General features: G+C 39.1%; 1 protein-coding gene across 3 annotated transcripts in view; it reads left to right on the forward strand.

Annotated features, from left to right (window-relative positions):
• amn1 (antagonist of mitotic exit network 1 homolog (S. cerevisiae)) overlaps nt 1–20,374 on the forward strand; it is a 60,943-nt gene extending 40,569 nt beyond the window's left edge. For all 3 annotated transcript variants that reach the window (XM_028817786.2, XM_051929161.1, XM_051929164.1), the window contains exons 6-7: nt 9,865–9,976; nt 19,272–20,374. In XM_028817786.2, coding sequence (XP_028673619.1) covers nt 9,865–9,976; nt 19,272–19,345 — 186 coding nt within the window. In that variant the 3' untranslated portion in view covers nt 19,346–20,374. The remainder of the gene's footprint in view (nt 1–9,864; nt 9,977–19,271) is intronic.
• Nucleotides 20,375–20,383: the final 9 nt, after the last annotated feature.

Raw genomic sequence — 20,383 nt, forward strand, 5'->3', positions numbered from 1 at the left:
CATACAATACTATGGGGGAAATTGCTTCGGTTCACGAACCAACTCGGTTTACGACCAGAGGTTTGGAACAAATTATGGTCGTGAACCGAGGTTCCACTGTACATTTTTTTAACTACTCCTTGCTCAATCAGCTGCTGGCTTGCTGCTGCTGCTGCCATGCCGTGTGAACTGAACTTCGCTCGCATACCAATTAAAAACCACCCACAAAAAAACCACAGACAGCAAACATACTAGCTATAAAAACCTGGACACAAATAGATGAACATACACAGGCTTGGTCCGCAATAGAAGTAAAATCCTGCAGTATGTCTTTATATTCCCTGTTTTGTGCCCCTATAAATGCAAGTTATCGCAAATACAGTGGGTACGGAAAGTATTCAGACCCACTTCAATTTTTCACTCTTTGTCATATTGCAGCCATTTGCTAAAATCATTTAAATTAATTTTTTCCCTCATTAATGTACACACAGCACCCCATATTGACAGACAAAAAAAAGAATTTTTGAAATTGTTGCAGTTTTATTAAAAAAGAAAAACTGAAATATCACATGGTCCTAAGTATTCAGACCCTTTGCTCAGTATTTAGTAGAAGCACCCTTTTGAGCTAATACAGCCATGAGTCTTCTTGGGAAAGATGCAACAAGTTTTTCACACCTGGATTTGGGGATCCTCTGCCATTCCTCCTTGCAGATCCTCTCCAGTTCTGTCAGGTTGGATGGTAAACGTTGGTGGACAGCCATTTTTAGGTCTCTCCAGAGATGCTCAATTGGGTTTAAGCAAGGGCTCTGGCTGGGCCATTCAAGAACAGTCACAGAGTTGTTGTGAAGCCACTCCTTCGTTATTTTAGCTGTGTGCTTAGGGTCATTGTCTTGTTGGAAGGTAAACCTTCGGCCCAGTCTGAGGTCCTTAGCACTCTGGAGAAGGTTTTTGTCCAGGATATCCCTGTACTTGGCCGCATTCATCTTTCCCTCGATTACAACCAGTCGTCCTGTCCCTGCAGCTGAAAAACACCCCCACAGCATGATGCTGCTACCGCCATGCTTCACTGTGGGGACTGTATTGGACAAGTGATGAAAAATTTTAATTTAATAGTGCTTCATATTTATTTACTGTTTTGCTTTATTATTATAACTATTTGTATTTTATTTACTTTAATATTGATTATTATTTTCCCTTACAGCAACAAAAATCAGTTTACTATCACAACAATGAATCAGAAAGCCAGCACTGTCCATATAATACTTAGTGAAGGCAACCAAAAAGGAAGCTGCTGCCATATAATTTGGACTTGGCCCACCAGTGAAGACAATGAAAATCTAACACCTTGTAGTTAGATCATTTTGTGAAATCTTAAACTCACTGCTGAAAATTTTGAGAGTTGTCAGCAAACGTACGCAGCCATAATTGTAAACCATGCCAAATGAGTATGGGAATATTAGAAATGCCAGGGAATTCCCTGTTGGCAACCACCGATGCAAGGATCCCCTTACTAGTGTGAGAAGTGGAAACAGGGCTATTACAGAGAACACAAGTGTGACTTAAGAAGTGAATGAAAGAGTTGAGTATTAGGATTGGTACTTGGAACACAGGATCTGTTTTAGACACAGGAAGAGAACCTGGATGTGTTAGATAGGCGAGAAAAAGATTTGTGCAGGATACAAGATGGGAAGTGAGTGCTTGGGGGATGCGCAATGATTATATGCTATAATATTGGGGATCACAGACTGGACGAAATGGTGTGACAGTCAATTTCTGAGTTTTATTTGAGGCGATTTTAACTAGTGGTTACTAAATAAAACACTATAATTTTTACCAATATGCCAGTACATTTTACCATTGCATCACAACAGAGTGCTTTATCAGTGATATGGAAACATCAACAGCACTTACAAATCGAGAGCCAAACCCCTAGTGGGTTTGTCTTATCATAAGTGTGTCCACCTTATCCCTAATAGTTGGAAATGAAATGCTTAAAAGTTTGAGACAAGGAATCTGTTGAGTGCCTGTGTGGCTCTTTGAATGTACTGACTGGACTATGGCAAGCCGAATTAACATTTAGAGATATCTCAAAATGAATTTTAAGATATCTGGAAATACATTGTAGATATCTTAATTTGAATTATAGATATCTAAAAATTCATCTATTTTAAGATATCTAAAAAGCATTTTATGATATCTCATATATTTTTAAGATATCTTGAAATGATGTGCTTTACATTTTGAAATATCTGAAATGCATTTTAAGATATCTTAAATGCAATTCGAGATATCCCGAAATAGGCTCCTGTGCATTCTAAGATATGTGCATTTCAAGATATCTCAAATACATTTTGAGATATCGCGAAATCACTTCCTATAAAATTTCCTATTTTTTCAATGGGACTTCCTGTCTATTTTAAGATATCTCAAAATGTATTTGAGATATCTTGAAATGCACAGGAAGTTATTTTAAGATATCTGAAAATCTATTTGAGATATCTTAAAATGTACAGGAAGTTATGCTGAGATATCTGAAAATGCATTTCAGATATCTCAAAATGAATTTGAAATATCTTAAAATGAATGGGAAGTTATTTAGGACATCTCGAAATATAATTAAGATATCTCAAAAAGCATTTAAGATAACTTAAAATTAATTGTTGTTTGAGATATCTAAAATACATATTTAGATATCTAAAATTTATTTCATGATATCTTAAAATGGGTCTCTGCTCCATTTCAGATATCTAACAATGTATTTCAATATATCTCAAATTGTATTTCAAGATATCCAAAATGCATTTTAAGATATCTTTAAAAGGACACTCAATTATTTCAAGATATCTCAATAGCATTTTCAGATATCTCAACATCAGTTCTTGCTCATTTCAAGATATCTCAAATATATTTTAAGATATCTTATAGAAGAAGTTCCATTGAAATAATAGGCAGTTTTACAGGAAATGATTTTGAGATATCTTGAAATGCATTTAAGATATCTTAAAATGCACGAAAGGTCAATTTAAGATATCTAAAAATTCATTTGAAATATCTTGAAATGCAGACATAATTATTTTGAGATATCTGAAAATGTATTTGAGATATCTTTAAATGCATTTGCGATATCTCAAAATGTATTGCAGATATCTTAAAATGTGAAAGAAATTATTTTAAGATATCTCAAAGCGAGTTTCAGATATCTTAAAAAGTAAATTACATTTTAAGATATCTCTAGATGTTAATTTGGCTTGCTATACTGGACCGTGTTTAAGGAATCCTATGTTGACATTGACAAATTGACAGACTTAATGAGAAGTTATTTAAAATTCTGCAAGGATACCATAATCCCTGTTAAATTACTTAATATTATCCTAATAACAAGCCATGGACCACCAGAGATTTATATTAAAAAAATACTATAGAAGAAACTGGGCATTTCAACATGTAACATTAACTGAAAAGAAAGAACTACAGAAGAAAGTGAAGCATACATTTAAGCAGGTAAAGCCGAATTATAAGGGCAGAAATTAGAATGAATGCAGTAACAACCTGGATTTATTGTGGAACAGCAGGAACTTTATGGCTGACATTTACAGTAAAAGCAGTAATTGTGTGGAATAGACAAGGGTTAAAAGTGCCTATCAATTGGCTGAAAAATTCAATAAATTTCATTTAATGTTTAATATTCAGAAATTATTCACCAAAAGACTGAAGCCACCAGTTGGCCCTTTATTGACCAAAGTGATATAGGAAAGATCATTCAAGAAACTAAAATAAATTAAAAAAAAAAAACAAAACAAATGCTCTGACCCACACAGTATAAGTGGATGCCTGCTTTACTCCTGTGTTAAATAACTCTCTCCAATATTCCACTCCATATGTAAGATGTTATTCCAATAGCAAAAAATTTTTACCCACAAAAGCATTAAATTACTTAAGACTGATGGCTTTAACTTGTCCTATCATGAAATTCTTTGAGAAAATGAATGAGAGTGGATAGCCAAACAAAACCCAGGCCTACCTTGACCCTTACCAATATGCGTACAGAGCACATAGGGGAGTGGAAGTTGCCAGAGTATGAGCACTTGGAAGGACCAAAGAAACACACAAGATTGGGTTTTATTGATTTTTTCCATCTGCTAATGCAGTTTGTCCGCACAATTTAGTTGCCAAATCAACTGATAAATTCTGTTTAGACCCTAACTGGGTGAGATGAATTCTGGTATTTTTAAACTAACAGAACACAAAAAGTGAGCACTAATGGCTGATTCTGATAGAGTTAACTCATTCACCTGTTGCTGGTTTCTTCTTCTTTATATTTTACACACAAATAATTTTTAGGAGTTCTCATAAAGATAGATGCATCTTGAAATTTGCACATATTACAAAATATGGAGGACAGCCATGGACCTATTGTTGGTGAGTTTGTTCAGTGTTGCAATTCCACCTTTTTACTGCTCAATATCTAAGACCAAGGATATGACTGTATATTTTAGGTGTTCTCCTCCTCTCACTCTCTCAACAATAATAAAAGGAGACATAGTGTGGATATAGTGGAGAACTACAAATATACTACAAATATATGGGGATAATCATTGATTAACAGGTTAAACTTTGATCTCAACATAGAACAAATTTGTATGAAGGAGTAGAAATTGGCTACTCTTTAAGAAGCCCAGTTGTTGTAAAGTTGACATAACAATAATGATATTTCCTTTATTGAATCTCTTGTCACATTTGCTTTTATATGTTAGTTTGGTAACCTTGGCATTAAGGATATAAACTAAACTACAATTAGCAATAAAATTACTTACTTGCAGCAGACATCTGTCACTTATTAAACAAATTAGGAAGAAGGCCAACTTGTTCCTATCACACAGTAGCCATGCTCATTTTCGTAAATATCAGTTGTTGCCATCAAGCTACAAATTCAGGTTCCCGGGGTAAAGAGCAACACATTTAAGAACTGTTTTATTCCAAGAGATTTTAACGTTTTAGTTGTAGGTATCCTGCTTAATTCTCAATTATTTTCATTATGTACTGTTAAAGGTAATTAGTCTTATTTTTAGAACCCCATGTGTGGTTGTATTGATGATAACACAGGTTTGTCAGATGGTGTGTCTTGACTTATTTTCTTACATATGTATAACACTGCTTTTAATTTTTTTGTACTGTCTTGCTCCAAACAAGTTTCCCCCTGGGATAATACAGCCTACTTCAATTAACCATCTGCACACTGAGGTGTATGAGATGAAATGTAGAAAACTCTTGGTAAACAGAGAGAGAGAGGAACTATTGCTGGAATTAATGAGAATTATACAGGGTGAGGGAAAGATCCCAGTTTGACTGGCGAAAGAGTACACTGGTCCCTTTATCTAAAAATAAGGGAGATGTGCTGGATTGTGGAAATTATCTTGGAGTCAAGTTTATGGAGTTCTTGATAAAGTTAAAAAAAATTAAATGTATCTTGACAGTTTACCCTTTTCATCTTTAAACAATATCATAATTGGTTAATTGTTTCTATAGATATTTTGTGTACAGACAGGCAGACTAACATTCAAACAAACATGGCAGTAACATAAACCTATTTTTTAAGACTGCATGCTGAAAATAATAGTGATAAACTTAATAACAAACTACACATAATAACAAAAAGGTAAGACCTACTAGAAGAACCCATTCTTGCCTCCAACCATTAGTGCCTTTTGAAAACCACACCACCTTTGTAAAAGCCCTGGACTGGGGAAACTACTAAATTGTTACTTTGCTGGAGATGTAAGGTAAAAGAGAAAATGCATGTTTTCTTGAAATATTTAAACAGTCCAAATTGAAGCTGCTGTAATGATCCAGTTCTTAAAACAGTAATTGGGCTTGTCCAATCACAGTTTTTCCCTTTCTCAACAGTTTTTTTCATTACTTCAGTTTTTTTTTTATTGCTTGCAGTGTAATCATTTCTTTTATTAGAATTGATAAACTCTCAGCTGTCCTTTTAGTAAATCCAGGAACAAATTACAAATAAGTCACTGGATAATAACATTTTTGTTACACGCAAAGAAGACATTTTCTTCATTATATTGCAGATATTTCAGTACAGGAAAAATTGACATACATTGCGAGTTTGTTCTGCAAAACAATGTGTAGAAATAAGAATTTAACTTAATATACAATAGATTGGAATGTGTGAGAACTAAAGATGTGGAAGTTTCAAAACTGGCTTGAATCAATTGTATATTCATACCGGGAGGTAAAATGAAAAAACAGAGTTATTTTAAAGAGTAGTTTAATAAATTGATTAGTTTTAAACTAAGAAGCTGCACCATACTAAGTTGATGCCATAGAATAGACTTTTCTGGCCCAGGAGATAACAAGGACTTCACCTTTCACTTACAGTTGAAGTCGGAAGTTTACATATTCTTAGGCTGAATTCTTTAAAATTCTCTTTGTAAACCCAGCACAGGTTTTATACTAACAAACTATAAAATTTGTCAACAATGTCCACAGAGACTTCACTTTTTATTGACCTATCACAATTCCAGTGGCTCTCAAGTTTACATACACTTTGTTAGTATTTTGTAACACTGCCTTTAAATTGTTTCACTTGAGCCAAATGTTTTGGGTAGCCTTCCACAAGCTTCTTACAATAAGTTGCTGGAATTCTGGACCATTCCTCCAGACAGAACTGGGGTAACTGGGCACGTTTTAAGTTCTGCCCTCAAATTTTCAATCAGATTGAGGTCAGGGCTTTGCGCTGGCCACTCCAATATCTTGACCTTATTGTTCTTAAGCCATTTTGCCACAACTTTGTTATGTGCCTGTTTTTATGTTGGATCCATTTCTGATCTCTTTCTGTTTTCCTGTATTTCATCAACACCAGATAGTCTTGTTGACTGTTATAACTCAGCCTTTCATTCAGCATTAGATAAAACAGCTCCTTTAAAAGATAAGGAGGTTTCTTTTAGGCATTCATCTCCTATATGGTACAATTCAGAATTACAGTCTATGAAAGCAGCTGGCCTGCACCTTGAGGGAATGTCACGTAAGACTGACCCCACTGTGCATATCCAGGCTTTCTCTTACACCAAAGGCTTACAGGGATGCACTAACTGCTGCCAAAAACACGCATTATGACAAAATAATAGAAAGTGGCCATGATAACCTGAGGCTTTTGTTCACCGTAGTTAATAAACTACTTCAACCTGCATCTGGCCCAATTATGTACATCGCTGATGACTGTGAAAAATTCCTCCACTTTTTCCGTAATAAAATCAAAGATCTAAATAATTCAACATAAATCCATCATCTGTTTATATCTTCCCTTGTCTTCCCACACCATCCAGCTTCTTTTCTAAATTTTCATCAGTCACATCTGCATTTGTTAATGACCTGCTTTGTAAGATGAGGCCTACTACTTGTGTACTGGACCCCATCCCCACAACACTTCTTAAATCCTGCCTTCAAGCCATAATCCCGACTGTTACAACAATAATAAAGTCATCCCTTGACACTGGCTTTGTACCAGCCACTTTTAAAATTGCTTCTGTAACTCCAGTGTTAAAAAAGTCTGGTCTTGATGCTGACAATCTCAACAATTTTTGGCCTCTCTCTCACTTACCTTCTCTGTCAAAAGTTCTAGTGTGTGTTGTAGCCTCCTAACTCAACAATTACTTAACTTTTAATACATTTATTGGATTCCTTTTAGTCTGGTTTCAGTGCACAGCACAGCTGTGAAACTGCTCTACTTTGGTTAACTAATGATTTGCCTTTGGCAGCAGACTCTGGACAAACCAGCATATTAATTTTGTTAGATCTTCGCACAGACATGACATTCTACTGTCCAGAATGGAGAACATGCTGGGTAACTCTGTCACTGCCCTCCAGTGGTTTAAGTCCAGTCTCACTGACAGGCAAGAGTTTGTTAGTCTTGGCAACAGCAGGTCCAGATCAGTGCTGGTCACACAAGGGGTTCCTCAGAGCTCTGTCCTCGGCCCTCTGCTCTTCTGTATATGTGTATATAATATGCTTACCCTTGGCGATATTAATTCGTAGCTATGGACTGGGTTATCTTTTTTATGCAAATTTCAGTGAAATTTAAACCTGGATGGAGCAGAACTCTTTAAAATTAAATTGCAACAGAACTGAACTCCTGCAAATTGGCACTAAAGCGCAACTTAAGAAAATGAGCTCCTTCTCAGTCATTCATGACGGTGATCTCATTAGAACTTCTTCTAATGCAAGGAATCTTGGTGTCATCCATAATGTTTCCACCTCCAGTGTTGATGGTGGGTATGTTGTTCTTTGGCTTGCAAGCCTCACCCTTTTTCTTCCAAATATAACGATGGTCATTATGGCCAAAGAGTTCAGTGTTGGATTCATCACATCAGAGGTCATTTCTCCAGAAGATAAGATCTTTGTCCCCATGTGCCACTACAGACTGCAGTCTGGCTTTTTTATGGTGGCTTTGGAGCAGTGGCTTTTTCCTTGCTGAGCGGCCTTTCAGGTTATCCCGATACAGGATTCATTTTACTATGGACATGGATACTTGTCTGCCTGTTTCCTCTAGTATCTTCACAAGATCCTTTGCTGTTGTTCTGAAATTGATTTGTAATTTCCATGCCAAAGTACGTTCTTCTCTAGGAGACAGAATGTGTCTCTATCCTGAGAGGTATGACAGCTATGTTGTCCCGTGGTGTGTATATTTGCATATTATTGTTTGTACAGATGAACGTGAAATCTTCAGGCATTTGGAAATTGTTCCCAAGGATGAACTAGATTTGTGGAGGTTCGTTTTTTTTTTTCGGAGGTCTTGGCTGATTTCTTTTGATTTTCTCATTATATCAAACAAAGAGGCAGTGAGTTTGATGATAGGCCTTAACCATACATCCACATGTTGACTCCAATTAGGCTATCAGAATTGAATTGTCTAATTGCTCAGAGACTTGACATCATTTTCTGGAATTTTTCCAAGCTGTTTAAAGACACAGTTAACCAAGTGTATGTAAACTTGTGACCCACTGGAATTGTGATATAGTCAATAAAAAGTTAAATAATCTGCCTGTGAACATTGTTGGAAAGAATTACTTTTGCCCTGCACGAAGTAGATGGCGCCCTGCCCAGGGATTTGTTCCTGCCTTGCGCCCTGTGTTGGCTGGGATTGGCTCCAGCAGACCCCCGTGACCCTGTGTTAGGATATAGCGGGTTGGAGAATGACTGACTGACTGACAAAGTAGATGCCTTAAATGATATGTCAAGTTTATAGTTTGTTAGTATAAAATCTGTGGAGGGCTTATTAAGTGAGTTTTAAAGAATTCACCCTAAGTATCTGCAAACTTGTGACATTAGCTGTATCTGGTGTGATCTCATTAATAAAGTTTCTGTTCTCACTTTTATATTCTGTTGTTATGTACTATTTTATTTTAAAAACATTTCATAGTTTCAATATGCACTCACCTTGGTTTAGTTCATGATGCACAGCTGGTAAACTGAAGTTCTTTGAGGTTCTGTATTTCTACAGCTGCTTAGTTACATCCTGAAGGACATGGTCTGTAGTCAGCAAAAACGAGAAGAAAACAACCATTTTACTTTCAGAGTGACTTAATTTTCTAGTAATAACAATTTCACACATGGTTTTCCTGATCTTGACAAAGATTAATAATGTAAGGCACAGGGACAGAATAATCCAAGAAATTATACCAAACATAAATGTCCTTTGGATTCCTGAATCACTCATTTTATTGATTTGGTTATAGTTATTCACTAATTTTTAGTTCATTTTTCTTGTTGCAATCCACAGTATGAATCAGTTGATTGATGTATATTGGTGTTTCTGAAAATCTTGAGAATTCTGAACAGATTCCAATGTAATGTCCTCATTTGCTTAATGCCTAGGAGATTCACATGGGTCGGTGTACCAATGTGACAGCCGAGGCAGTGGAGGCCGTCCTTACCTGCTGTCCCCAGATTAAGATTTTACTTTTCCATGGATGCCCCTTGGTTAAAGGTTAGTGAGAATAATTAAAGAGTTCATTACTACTACATATTCAAAAGCTCCATGATGCAATGCTGTGAGAGATTTTGTTTTTTTTTTTATACTTTTGTTGTGTATGAACATATAAAATATTCTTTTGAACAATTTTAGTAGATTCAGGTATTCCAATCTGACAAACTACTCTGAAGTTTTGCACTTCAGAACAGAAATCAACAAAAATTTAATTTCTTCCAGAGGAAATAGTGGTGTTGCCTTCTTTGTTGGAAATACCTTCATGTAAGCCTTTCTCTGTTCTCTGACTTACTACACTAGTAGATGTAGAAATTTTTTGTCCAAAATCTGCAGTGATTTTGTTTTCAACTGTTTAAAGTTGGATGTACATTTATGGAACCCCTTAACATTTGAATTTACCCATAGCACTTCAGTAGGATTTAGATCTGAGCTACAGTACAATTCATCTATTCCTGGAGTTTTCTTTGAGACATTCTGTAGTGAGTATAATTGAGGAGTTTGTGGCACATGATATCATCTTCTAACATAAAGAGTTTTGTTTTAAGACAGGAGTCAGGAAGCACTTTTTTTAAGAGAAAGATATATGGAAATCTGGAACAAAGTGTGAATTGATAAGGCTGACACAGAAACCTTGAAAACTTTTCAAATTTATCTTGGTGAACTATTGCAAGAACTTAGCTATTGGCTCACTAATCAAGCTTGATGGACTGAATGATCTTCCCTCTTTTCTCAAACATCTCGTGTTAATAATGGCAAGAAGCCCACATCATGGAGCAGCACATAACATAAAATATTTCCACTGCCATTCTGGTATATGGCTCCTCTCTCCAAAGGTATTTCTGGTGAGGTCTGGCATAGTGGCAAAGTAACTATGAGCTGTCTGTCTAGAGGATGTTGTTCTATGGTCGCATGATTCTCTGCAAACGTCAGCCGTGCATTTATGTTTTACAGAGCAGAGGCGTTTACTTTCCTCACCTCCATTTTAGACAAAGTTTGCAAAAACGTTTTTTTTCTGACCACTGACTCTTTTAGTTTGAGGATAATTGTGCCAAGAGATAACTTTAGATCCATTGACCAATGTGGTCTCTGCATTAAGGGCACGTGTGACACTGACTCAGATCTCGCAGGAGATGGCACTAAATATGTATTAAACTCACCTTAGTAATTTCACATATTTTAAAAATGTTTTTAACAAACTCAACTTGGTCATAAAATTCATATTTTTCTACTTTCTGTGATGTGCTCAATTGAATTTTCTTTTTGGAGGGGTGGCACGGTGGCGCAGTGGTAGCGCTGCTGCCTCGCAGTTAGGAGACCCGGGTTCGCTTCCCGGGTCCTCCCTGCATGGAGTTTGCATGTTCTCCCCGTGTCTGCATAGGTTTCCTCCGGGCGCTCTGGTTTCCTCCCACAGTCCAAAGACATGTAGGTTAGGTGGATTGGCGATTCTAAATTGGCCCTAGTGTGTGCTTGGTGTGTGGGTGTGTTTGTGTGTATCCTGTGGTGGGTTGGCACCCTTCCCGGGATTGGTTCCTGCCTTGTGCCCTGTGTTGGCTGGGATTGGCTCCAGCAGACCCCCGTGACCCTGTGTTCGGATTCAGCGGGTTGGAAGATGGATGGATGGACTTCTTTTTGGATCATATAAAAATGTTGTTTGTGCCTGGCACCACTTGCCTATTTCTGTCTGGCTTGGTCAGGCCCTTCAAGTCCGCAGTGTTCTCACCATACCATTGCTCAAGTGTGCACATGTCCAGCCTAAACGTTTCAGTTCCACCATGGAGCTTGAAGACTATAGCTCTTTTAAGCGATCCATTGTTTGATATTTTTTTCTAATGTGAAAGTTCATGCACCCTTTCAGTCTTGCTGTTATGGAGTAGTTGTCCTCTTTACACTGATAACTTGTATATACAGTGGTGTGAAAAACTATTTGCCCCCTTCCTGATTTCTTATTCTTTTGCATGTTTGTCACACAAAATGTTTCTGATCATCAAACACATTTAACCATTAGTCAAATATAACACAAGTAAACACAAAATGCAGTTTTTAAATGATGGTGTTTATTATTTAGGGAGAAAAAAAATCCAAACCTACATGGCCCTGTGTGAAAAAGTAATTGCCCCCTTGTTAAAAAATAACCTAACTGTGGTGTATCACACCTGAGTTCAATTTCCGTAGCCACCCCCAGGCCTGATTACTGCCACACCTGTTTCAATCAAGAAATCACTTAAATAGGAGCTGCCTGACACAGAGAAGTAGACCAAAAGCACCTCAAAAGCTAGACATCATGCCAAGATCCAAAGAAATTCAGGAACAAATGAGAACAGAAGTAATTGAGATCTATCAGTCTGGTAAAGGTTATAAAGCCATTTCTAAAGCTTTGGGACTCCAGCGAACCACAGTGAGAGCCATTATCCACAAATGGCAAAAACATGGAACAGTGGTGAACCTTCCCAGGAGTGGCCGGCCGACCAAAATTACCCCAAGAGCGCAGAGACGACTCATCCGAGAGGTCACAAAAGACCCCAGGACAACGTCTAAAGAACTGCAGGCCTCACTTGCCTCAATTAAGGTCAGTGTTCACGACTCCACCATAAGAAAGAGACTGGGCAAAAACGGCCTGCATGGCAGATTTCCAAGACGCAAACCACTGTTAAGCAAAAAGAACATTAGGGCTCGTCTCAATTTTGCTAAGAAACATCTCAATGATTGCCAAGACTTTTGGGAAAATACCTTGTGGACTGATGAGTCAAAAGTTGAACTTTTTGGAAGGCAAATGTCCCGTTACATCTGGCGTAAAAGGAACACAGCATTTCAGAAAAAGAACATCATACCAACAGTAAAATATGGTGGTGGTAGTGTGATGGTCTGGGGTTGTTTTGCTGCTTCAGGACCTGGAAGGCTTGCTGTGATAGATGGAACCATGAATTCTACTGTCTACCAAAAAATCCTGAAGGAGAATGTCCGGCCATCTGTTCGTCAACTCAAGCTGAAGCGATCTTGGGTGCTGCAACAGGACAATGACCCAAAACACACCAGCAAATCCACCTCTGAATGGCTGAAGAAAAACAAAATGAAGACTTTGGAGTGGCCTAGTCAAAGTCCTGACCTGAATCCAATTGAGATGCTATGGCATGACCTTAAAAAGGCGGTTCATGCTAGAAAACCCTCAAATAAAGCTGAATTACAACAATTTTGCATAGATGAGTGGGCCAAAATTCCTCCAGAGCGCTGTAAAAGACTCATTGCAAGTTATCGCAAACGCTTGATTGCAGTTATTGCTGCTAAGGGTGGCCCAACCAGTTATTAGGTTCAGGGGGCAATTACTTTTTCACACAGGGCCATGTAGGTTTGGATTTTTTTTTCTCCCTAAATAATAAAAACCACCATTTACAAACTGCATTTTGTGTTTACTTGTGTTATATTTGACTAATGGTTAAATGTGTTTGATGATCAGAAACATTTTGTGTGACAAACATGCAAAAGAATAAGAAATCAGGAAGGGGGCAAATAGTTTTTCACACCACTGTAATATGATTTAGGGCTTTTGCTGTAGAACAAAAATTAGAAATTAATGAATATTCATTTGCCATTCTGTTTTTATTTGATGTTGATAGATGGTTTTACTTTATGATGTTGATAGATCTTCAATTTGTGCATGTGTGTGTGTGTGTGTGTGTGTGTTTTCTTTCCTTTTTGCCATTATTTGCCTGACATTCTACTGTAAGTGATGCTGGTAGCCTAATACATTATGAAGCACAATATCCATTTACATTTACTTATTTGGCTGATGCCTTTATCCAAGGCGACTTACAATATTTATGAAACAACTGGTTACGTTTCTTTTGGTTTTCCAATTGGAGCACAGCCAGGTCAAGTGAATTGCTCAGGGTCATGCAGTGTCAGTAGTGGGATTTGAACCCACAACCTCAGAGTTTGAAGCCTTAACCACTATACCACACTGCATGCCTATCCCTTCCTCACACCCTCATGTGAGATTTACCAGATTCCTGTTTCCTCCTCTGCCCCCCCTCCTACACCACTGACACTGTTCTCATCTTCCATGGCTCCTTCCATGTGGCACATCCATAATGCTGACTCTACCTCACACCACTCACTAGTGTTCAGGGGCAACACCATCTACACTCACATTTGTCAATTCTGTGCGCCAAACAAAGGCAGGATCCTTCCCAAGTTCATCTCCAAACCAATGTCTGAAATCCTCCATCTTACTTCCTTTACCAACAAAAAATCACCCATAACCTGCCTGAATGACTATCAGCCAGTAGCACTCACCCCGGTGTTGATGAAGTGTTTTGAGAGACTGGTCCAGAGTCATATCGTGTCCTTCATCCCTCCCACCATTAATGCACACCAATTTGCTTACAGGGCTAACAGGTCTACTGAGGACACTGTTGCTACTGCTCTCCATGCTACCCTGTCCCATCTGGAGCACCAGGAGAGCTATGCACGTCTCCTCTTTATTGATGTTAGCTCTGCTTTTAACACCATCTTCCCTCACAGATTAGTGTGCAAGCTGCTAGCCCTGGGACTCCCGTATTCCACCTGTATATGGATTAAAGACTTCCTGACAGACCGCACACAGAGAGTTAGGGTGGGCCCTCACATCTCCTTGGCCTTCAGCATCAGCACTGGCTCTCCTTAGGGGTGTGTGCTGAGCCCCCTGCTCTTCACACTGTACACACGATTGTGCCCCCGACCCACCACAGCAACACCATCATCAAATTTGCCGACGATGCCACTGTGGTGGGTCTCATCTCTGGGGAGGATGAATCCGCCTACAGGGACGAAGTGGAGTGGCTGACAGCATAGTGCACTGACAACAACCTGCTCCTGAACACAAGTAAGACCAAGGAGCTCGTTGTGGACTTCAGGAAAAAGAAAATGAACATCAAACCACTCTACATCGGAGGGGACTGTGTGGAGAGGGTGTCAGACTTCCGCTTCCTGGGAGTCCACATCATGGAAGACCTGTCCTGGGGTGTGAACACAGCTGAGCTAGCGAAGAAGGCTCAGCAGAGACTTTATTTCCTGAGAGTCCTCAGGAAAAATAACATCCCCCAAAATCTGTTGGTGTCCTTCTATCGCTGCTCTATTCAGAGTATCCTGTGCTACTGCCTCTGCGTGTGGTTTTCCAGCTGCACAAAAGCGCAGAGGATAACACTTCAGCGGATCGTAAAGACTTCCCAGCAGATCATCGGATGTTTTTTACCCTCTCTGGATGAACCTCACAGCTCTCGCTGCATAAGGAAAGCAGAAAATATCTTAAAAGACTCCTTACACCCCGCTCATAACATGATCCGACTGTTGCCATCATGCAAAAGATATAGGAGCATGAAAACAAGACTAATAGACTGAATAACTGTTTCTAACCTGTTGCTATTAGGGCATTGAATGCCACCAAATCACCTCCAATGCAGCAGTGCAATAGATGACATCTTGTGCAATAGTGTTCATGTGCAATTAAGGTCTTATGATGAATGTTTGTCCATCCATCAACCCGCTGAATCCGAACACAGGGTCACAGGGGTTTGCTGGAGCCAATCCCAGCCAACACAGGGCACAAGGCAGGAAACAATCCTGGGCAGGGTGCCAACCCACCGCAGGACACACACAAACACACCCACACACCAAGCACACACTAGGGCCAATTTAGAATCGCCAGTCCACCTAACCAGCATGTCTTTGGACTGTGGGAGGAAACCAGAGCACCCGGAGGAAACCCACGCAGACACGGGGAGAACATGCAAACTACACGCAGGGAGGACCCGGGAAGCGAACCCAGGTCCCCAGGTCTCCCAACTGTGAGGCAGCAGCGCTACGCACTGCACCACCGTGCCACCATGAATGTTTGTGTTCTACCTTATTTCTTCTTATCCTTTGTTATCCTTTTTTTTAATTATATTTTATTTATATTTTGACACCGCAAGGACTACACCTAATTTCATTGTATTTGTTACAATGACAATAAAGATACTCTGATTCGGATTTAAGCAGAAGAGCAGGCTGTGTTTGATTATCTCTCTCCCTCAAACACACATAAACACACATTCACACCCTCTGAATTCCTTCTCAGGATGGTTTTACAAATTCTAGTAGCATCTCTGTCCCATGTCGGTGTGGCTCCACCACACTTTTCATGCCAAAAACAACACTGCTTTCAGTGTGTTAGCCTTTGGTTTTTGGAGAGACCTTCTTTGACCCGCTTTTGGTAAGATGCATTTGGTGTGGTGATCTGCTGTTAGTGATCTGCCATGTTTTCCATTTGCTCTTAGATCATTGTGCAGTGGATTGGCCTTTAATTCTTATGTAATTGTTTTTAACTTGCCTACTGCACTATTCTTAGGGCTCCTAGGAACTTGATTGCTCTTGATGTAATATGTTAGCAATTATCAGTATAGTATTATCATTAAGATAAAAGACCAGAATTCTCAAACGAATGTTAAGCTTGGACCTTCCACATAATTCTGGAGTAGCTTGCCTATGATTGCATCTGTTGATGGAAGATTAAGACAAGGAAGAGTGTAATCACTTTTTCCACCCTAGAAAATGCATTTCTGATTTCTTGTTGGACTTCTTAAGTATAAAATTTTACACTTATGTGAATCGCTGTTGAATCTTGTGCTAGTGTTAACTGCCATTGTTACTGAATTTTTGCCTATTTAAAAACATCATTGCATAATTCAGACTATGCACTCACAACAAGCCTGATGTTTACAGCAATAACAAGTCTTATTTTATAACTTAATCCATGTGAACACTAATACACTTGTTAAAATGTTTGGAAAGCCTTTCTTTGTCAAATAAAATGTTTTATCTAATTTCTGTAAACCCACTTCTGTACCTGAGTTAACATTTTATGATATAACGTGACCTACTCGGGTAGCCATTCAGTTTGGGGAACAGTTGGTCACACTTGGCAAGGTATGGGAACAGAGTGGGCAGTATTGTCACATTGCAGCCATAAAGTTCTATTTTGACTTCATCAGTCCACAGGACTTGTTTCCAAAAAATGCATCAGGCTTGTTTAGATGTTCATTTGCAAACTTCAGATGCTGAATTTTATGACTAGGATGCAGGAAAGGTTTTCTTCTGCTGAGTCTACCATGAAGGTCATATTTGTTTAGGTGACCCTGTACAGTAGAACAGTGCACCCCCACTCCAGAGTCTGTGAAATCTTCCTGAATGTCTTCTGCAGTCAGACAGGGGGTTTCATGTGCCTTTCTATTAATCCAATGAGCAGAAAGTTTTCTTTGTCTTCCAGACCTCAAGTTGACCTCCACTGTTCCTGTTAACTGCCATTTCTTAATAACTTTCTGACTAAAGACTGAGAAAACAGCTACCTGACAATGCTTTGCTCTCTTCTTGTAGCCGTGTCCTGCTTTCTGAGCATCAATTCTTTTATTTTTCAGCGTGCTAGGCAACTGTTTAGGGGAGCCCATGGCTTCTGATTGTTTGGACAAGGTTTGAGGAGTCTGAGAATTTATACAGCTTTGCAATTTGCATCACCTGGGGTTTCCTAAAGATGAATGTGAACAAGCCATAGTCCTAATGGGCTAATGAAGGTCTGAGACCTCAGTAAAAATTATCTGAGACCTCAAATATCTTAGGGTGGCCAAACGTTTGCTTGCCACTGTAGTTCAAATCCATCTTCCCCATTGATTACAGAGCATTTTACGGAATTCAGCAAAGTTCCCAAATATTTTCTTGATTTTGACAAAAACTGAAGACACAGCAGACTCCACATGGTTTGCTCATTGCTCATCTTTATTGGACACTGCATCCTTCAAGCCTACAGCATTGAGACGTCCGCTGGTCAATGTAATAATAAGACACTTTCTTCTGATCATTGATACACATTTTATCTGCTGACCTTTATAGACATTAGACTTTTTTCCATTAATCTTAACGAGTACACTTTTCTGCTGACCATTGCTTCATGTTACTAACCCTTTTATCTGATGGAGTGCAGCACCTTACCCAGCTGGAAGGTTATAATGGATGAACTGCATTGATGGGCTGGCTGGGATGGTTCCCAGTTCTCATCCCAGTCAGGGAGGCAGAATAATGGATGGATGGGGGAGACTGTATATCAGAGACAGATCATCCCCCAGTACGATAGGTGGCAGTGCTCCTCTGACATGGTCCCAGTTTGGGTACCCACAGGGTTGCAGTGGACTTCAAAGAGCCGCCCCGTTGTGGTCCTTTGGTGCTGCCGGGGTGAGGAAGACCCTCCTGTTTTGTGGAGCTTCCACTTGGCCTGGAAGTGATTCCACTTTGCAGTGGTGTTGCATTTGGAAGTACTCCTGAGTCTGGCATAAAAGAAGCCTGTCTGCCTCATTCGGGGAGTTTAAGTCGAGAGGTGGTGGACAAGGCTAGCCTGGAGGAGCGTGGAGGAAGAGATTTGTGATTGTAATTGGCTCTGTGATTGTGCTTTTAGAGAAAGAGCCTGTAAAAAGTACTTTCAGTACCTTAAAATAGTCGTTATTTGAGCTTGTGTCTGGAGCTTTGGGGTGTCCCCCCTGCAGTCACTATATACACACACACAAAACAAGGTATATACAGTATGTATATACAGTGTATACTGTTTATGTGTAAATCAGACCTATTTGCTTTAAAATTAGTCAGGCTCACAGAGACAAGTTCATTATTAGTTATCCGTATTTAATTTTTTACTTCCAACCCTATGCTGTCAGCAACAAAACCCAGACGTGAACCCCAGTCCCTAGAGCTGTGAGGCTGCAGCCACCACTTTATATGTGTAGATACAGTGCTTCTTGAGAGGTTTTCACTTTTTATTGTTATACATTGAATAACAAGTCATTTATAAAATGTAAATTAATTCCATTATGCTAGCCTAATATTCAATAACAACAAGCTAAAAAACTGGAAGTGTCCGTAAAAAGAGCAATAAAAGGCATCCCTTGCTCTCCCTCCCATACACTTATGGTTCTGGAGTAACTCCTACTGTGGTTTATTCTGTACAAATGGCTCCCAGCAGGAGTGCTCAGTGGCCCCCTGGGTTCTTGGTTTGAGTGCAATCTGCATTTTCATTTCCCGTCTTTATGAGAGTGAGCAGGCGTGGGCCCTGTGATTGACTGGCACACCTTCCTGGCCTGACGCCTGCTTTCTTCCAGGATGTGCTGGGGTAGGTAGGCTCTGGCCTGTCATAACCCTGAACTGGATTAAGTGGGTCTTGTGATGAGAATATAAGGTGCTACAAGTTGAACATTAGTATCGTAAATGTATGCAGATTAATATGTGTGCTTGTTGATTACAGATCTTTCAAGAGATGCCCTGGAACAGCTAGAGGGACTGAAAGAAATTGAGCAAGTGACCTGGACTATCTACTGAATAGAACTAATATGTTTAGCATTAATTTTGAAAAAAGGGCAGCAGTGTACCACCATGATCGAAAAACAAAAGGTCTACTGAAGCTTCAATGCTCCTGTTGAGTACAGTAGAACCTTGATGGCTGGAAGGAACCCACTTTCCAAATGTAGCAAAACACAGAGTTCATGAACAGAGATATGCAGGTGAATCATTGTTTTTCAAAAAATGAGGCAGCTTTTTATGCTCTACAGGCAGAATTGTTTTAGAACCCTCTATTAAACACACCTAACCTTAAAGCCAGTTCAACTCCAGAGCGTTTCCACAATGCTGGACCACTGGACTACAACTCCGTGTGCCTTCTGGCCATTTGACCAGAGAGGGGTGTCCCCTGTCCAACTTGCTTTACATCACATAGCGCAAGGGTGACCCCGTGTGGTCAAATCTAGACATTAACTGCATTTCATTGTATTGGAAGGATTTTAGTAGAACAAATATTAATACTCCTTAGATAAGCACCCATCATTAGATATTTTACAGCACACATTTTTTAGTGTTTCTAAATAGAATTTTAGCTCCGTTTGGTTTGCTACATCACACATACAGCAGGACAGCCACTGCTAATCCACCATAATGTGAGGCAGTCTAGGAAACACACCATGGTCTTGGATAAGCAGGTCACATAATCTGGAGAAATCAGAAACGTAAGATGATGGCAGCATCTCATTCTGTTCACGCACCTCAGCTGCATTCCTTTAAATTCTCCTTCTTTGTGGAGATGGAATGACAGTCCCACCATTTTGAAAGCCAGAGGTGCTGATGTGAGACACGGGTGACACAAATGGCATTTTAATACAAAGTGACATACAAGTGCATGCTAAAAGTAAGACGCATGCATTGTGTTTAGGTACGTTTGTGGTATGTTTTTATTACATACATTTTCAAAAATATTTTTGTGACCAAAAAGCACTAGTTTGTGTTTTGTATTTTTATGTAAGTCACAGAGTTGTCTTTAACAAAGAATTAAAGGATACTCATTCCTGGTTCTCCACATTTTTATGA

Source organism: Erpetoichthys calabaricus, chromosome 1 (assembly GCF_900747795.2).
Source record: "Erpetoichthys calabaricus chromosome 1, fErpCal1.3, whole genome shotgun sequence".
NCBI lineage: Eukaryota > Metazoa > Chordata > Cladistia > Polypteriformes > Polypteridae > Erpetoichthys > Erpetoichthys calabaricus.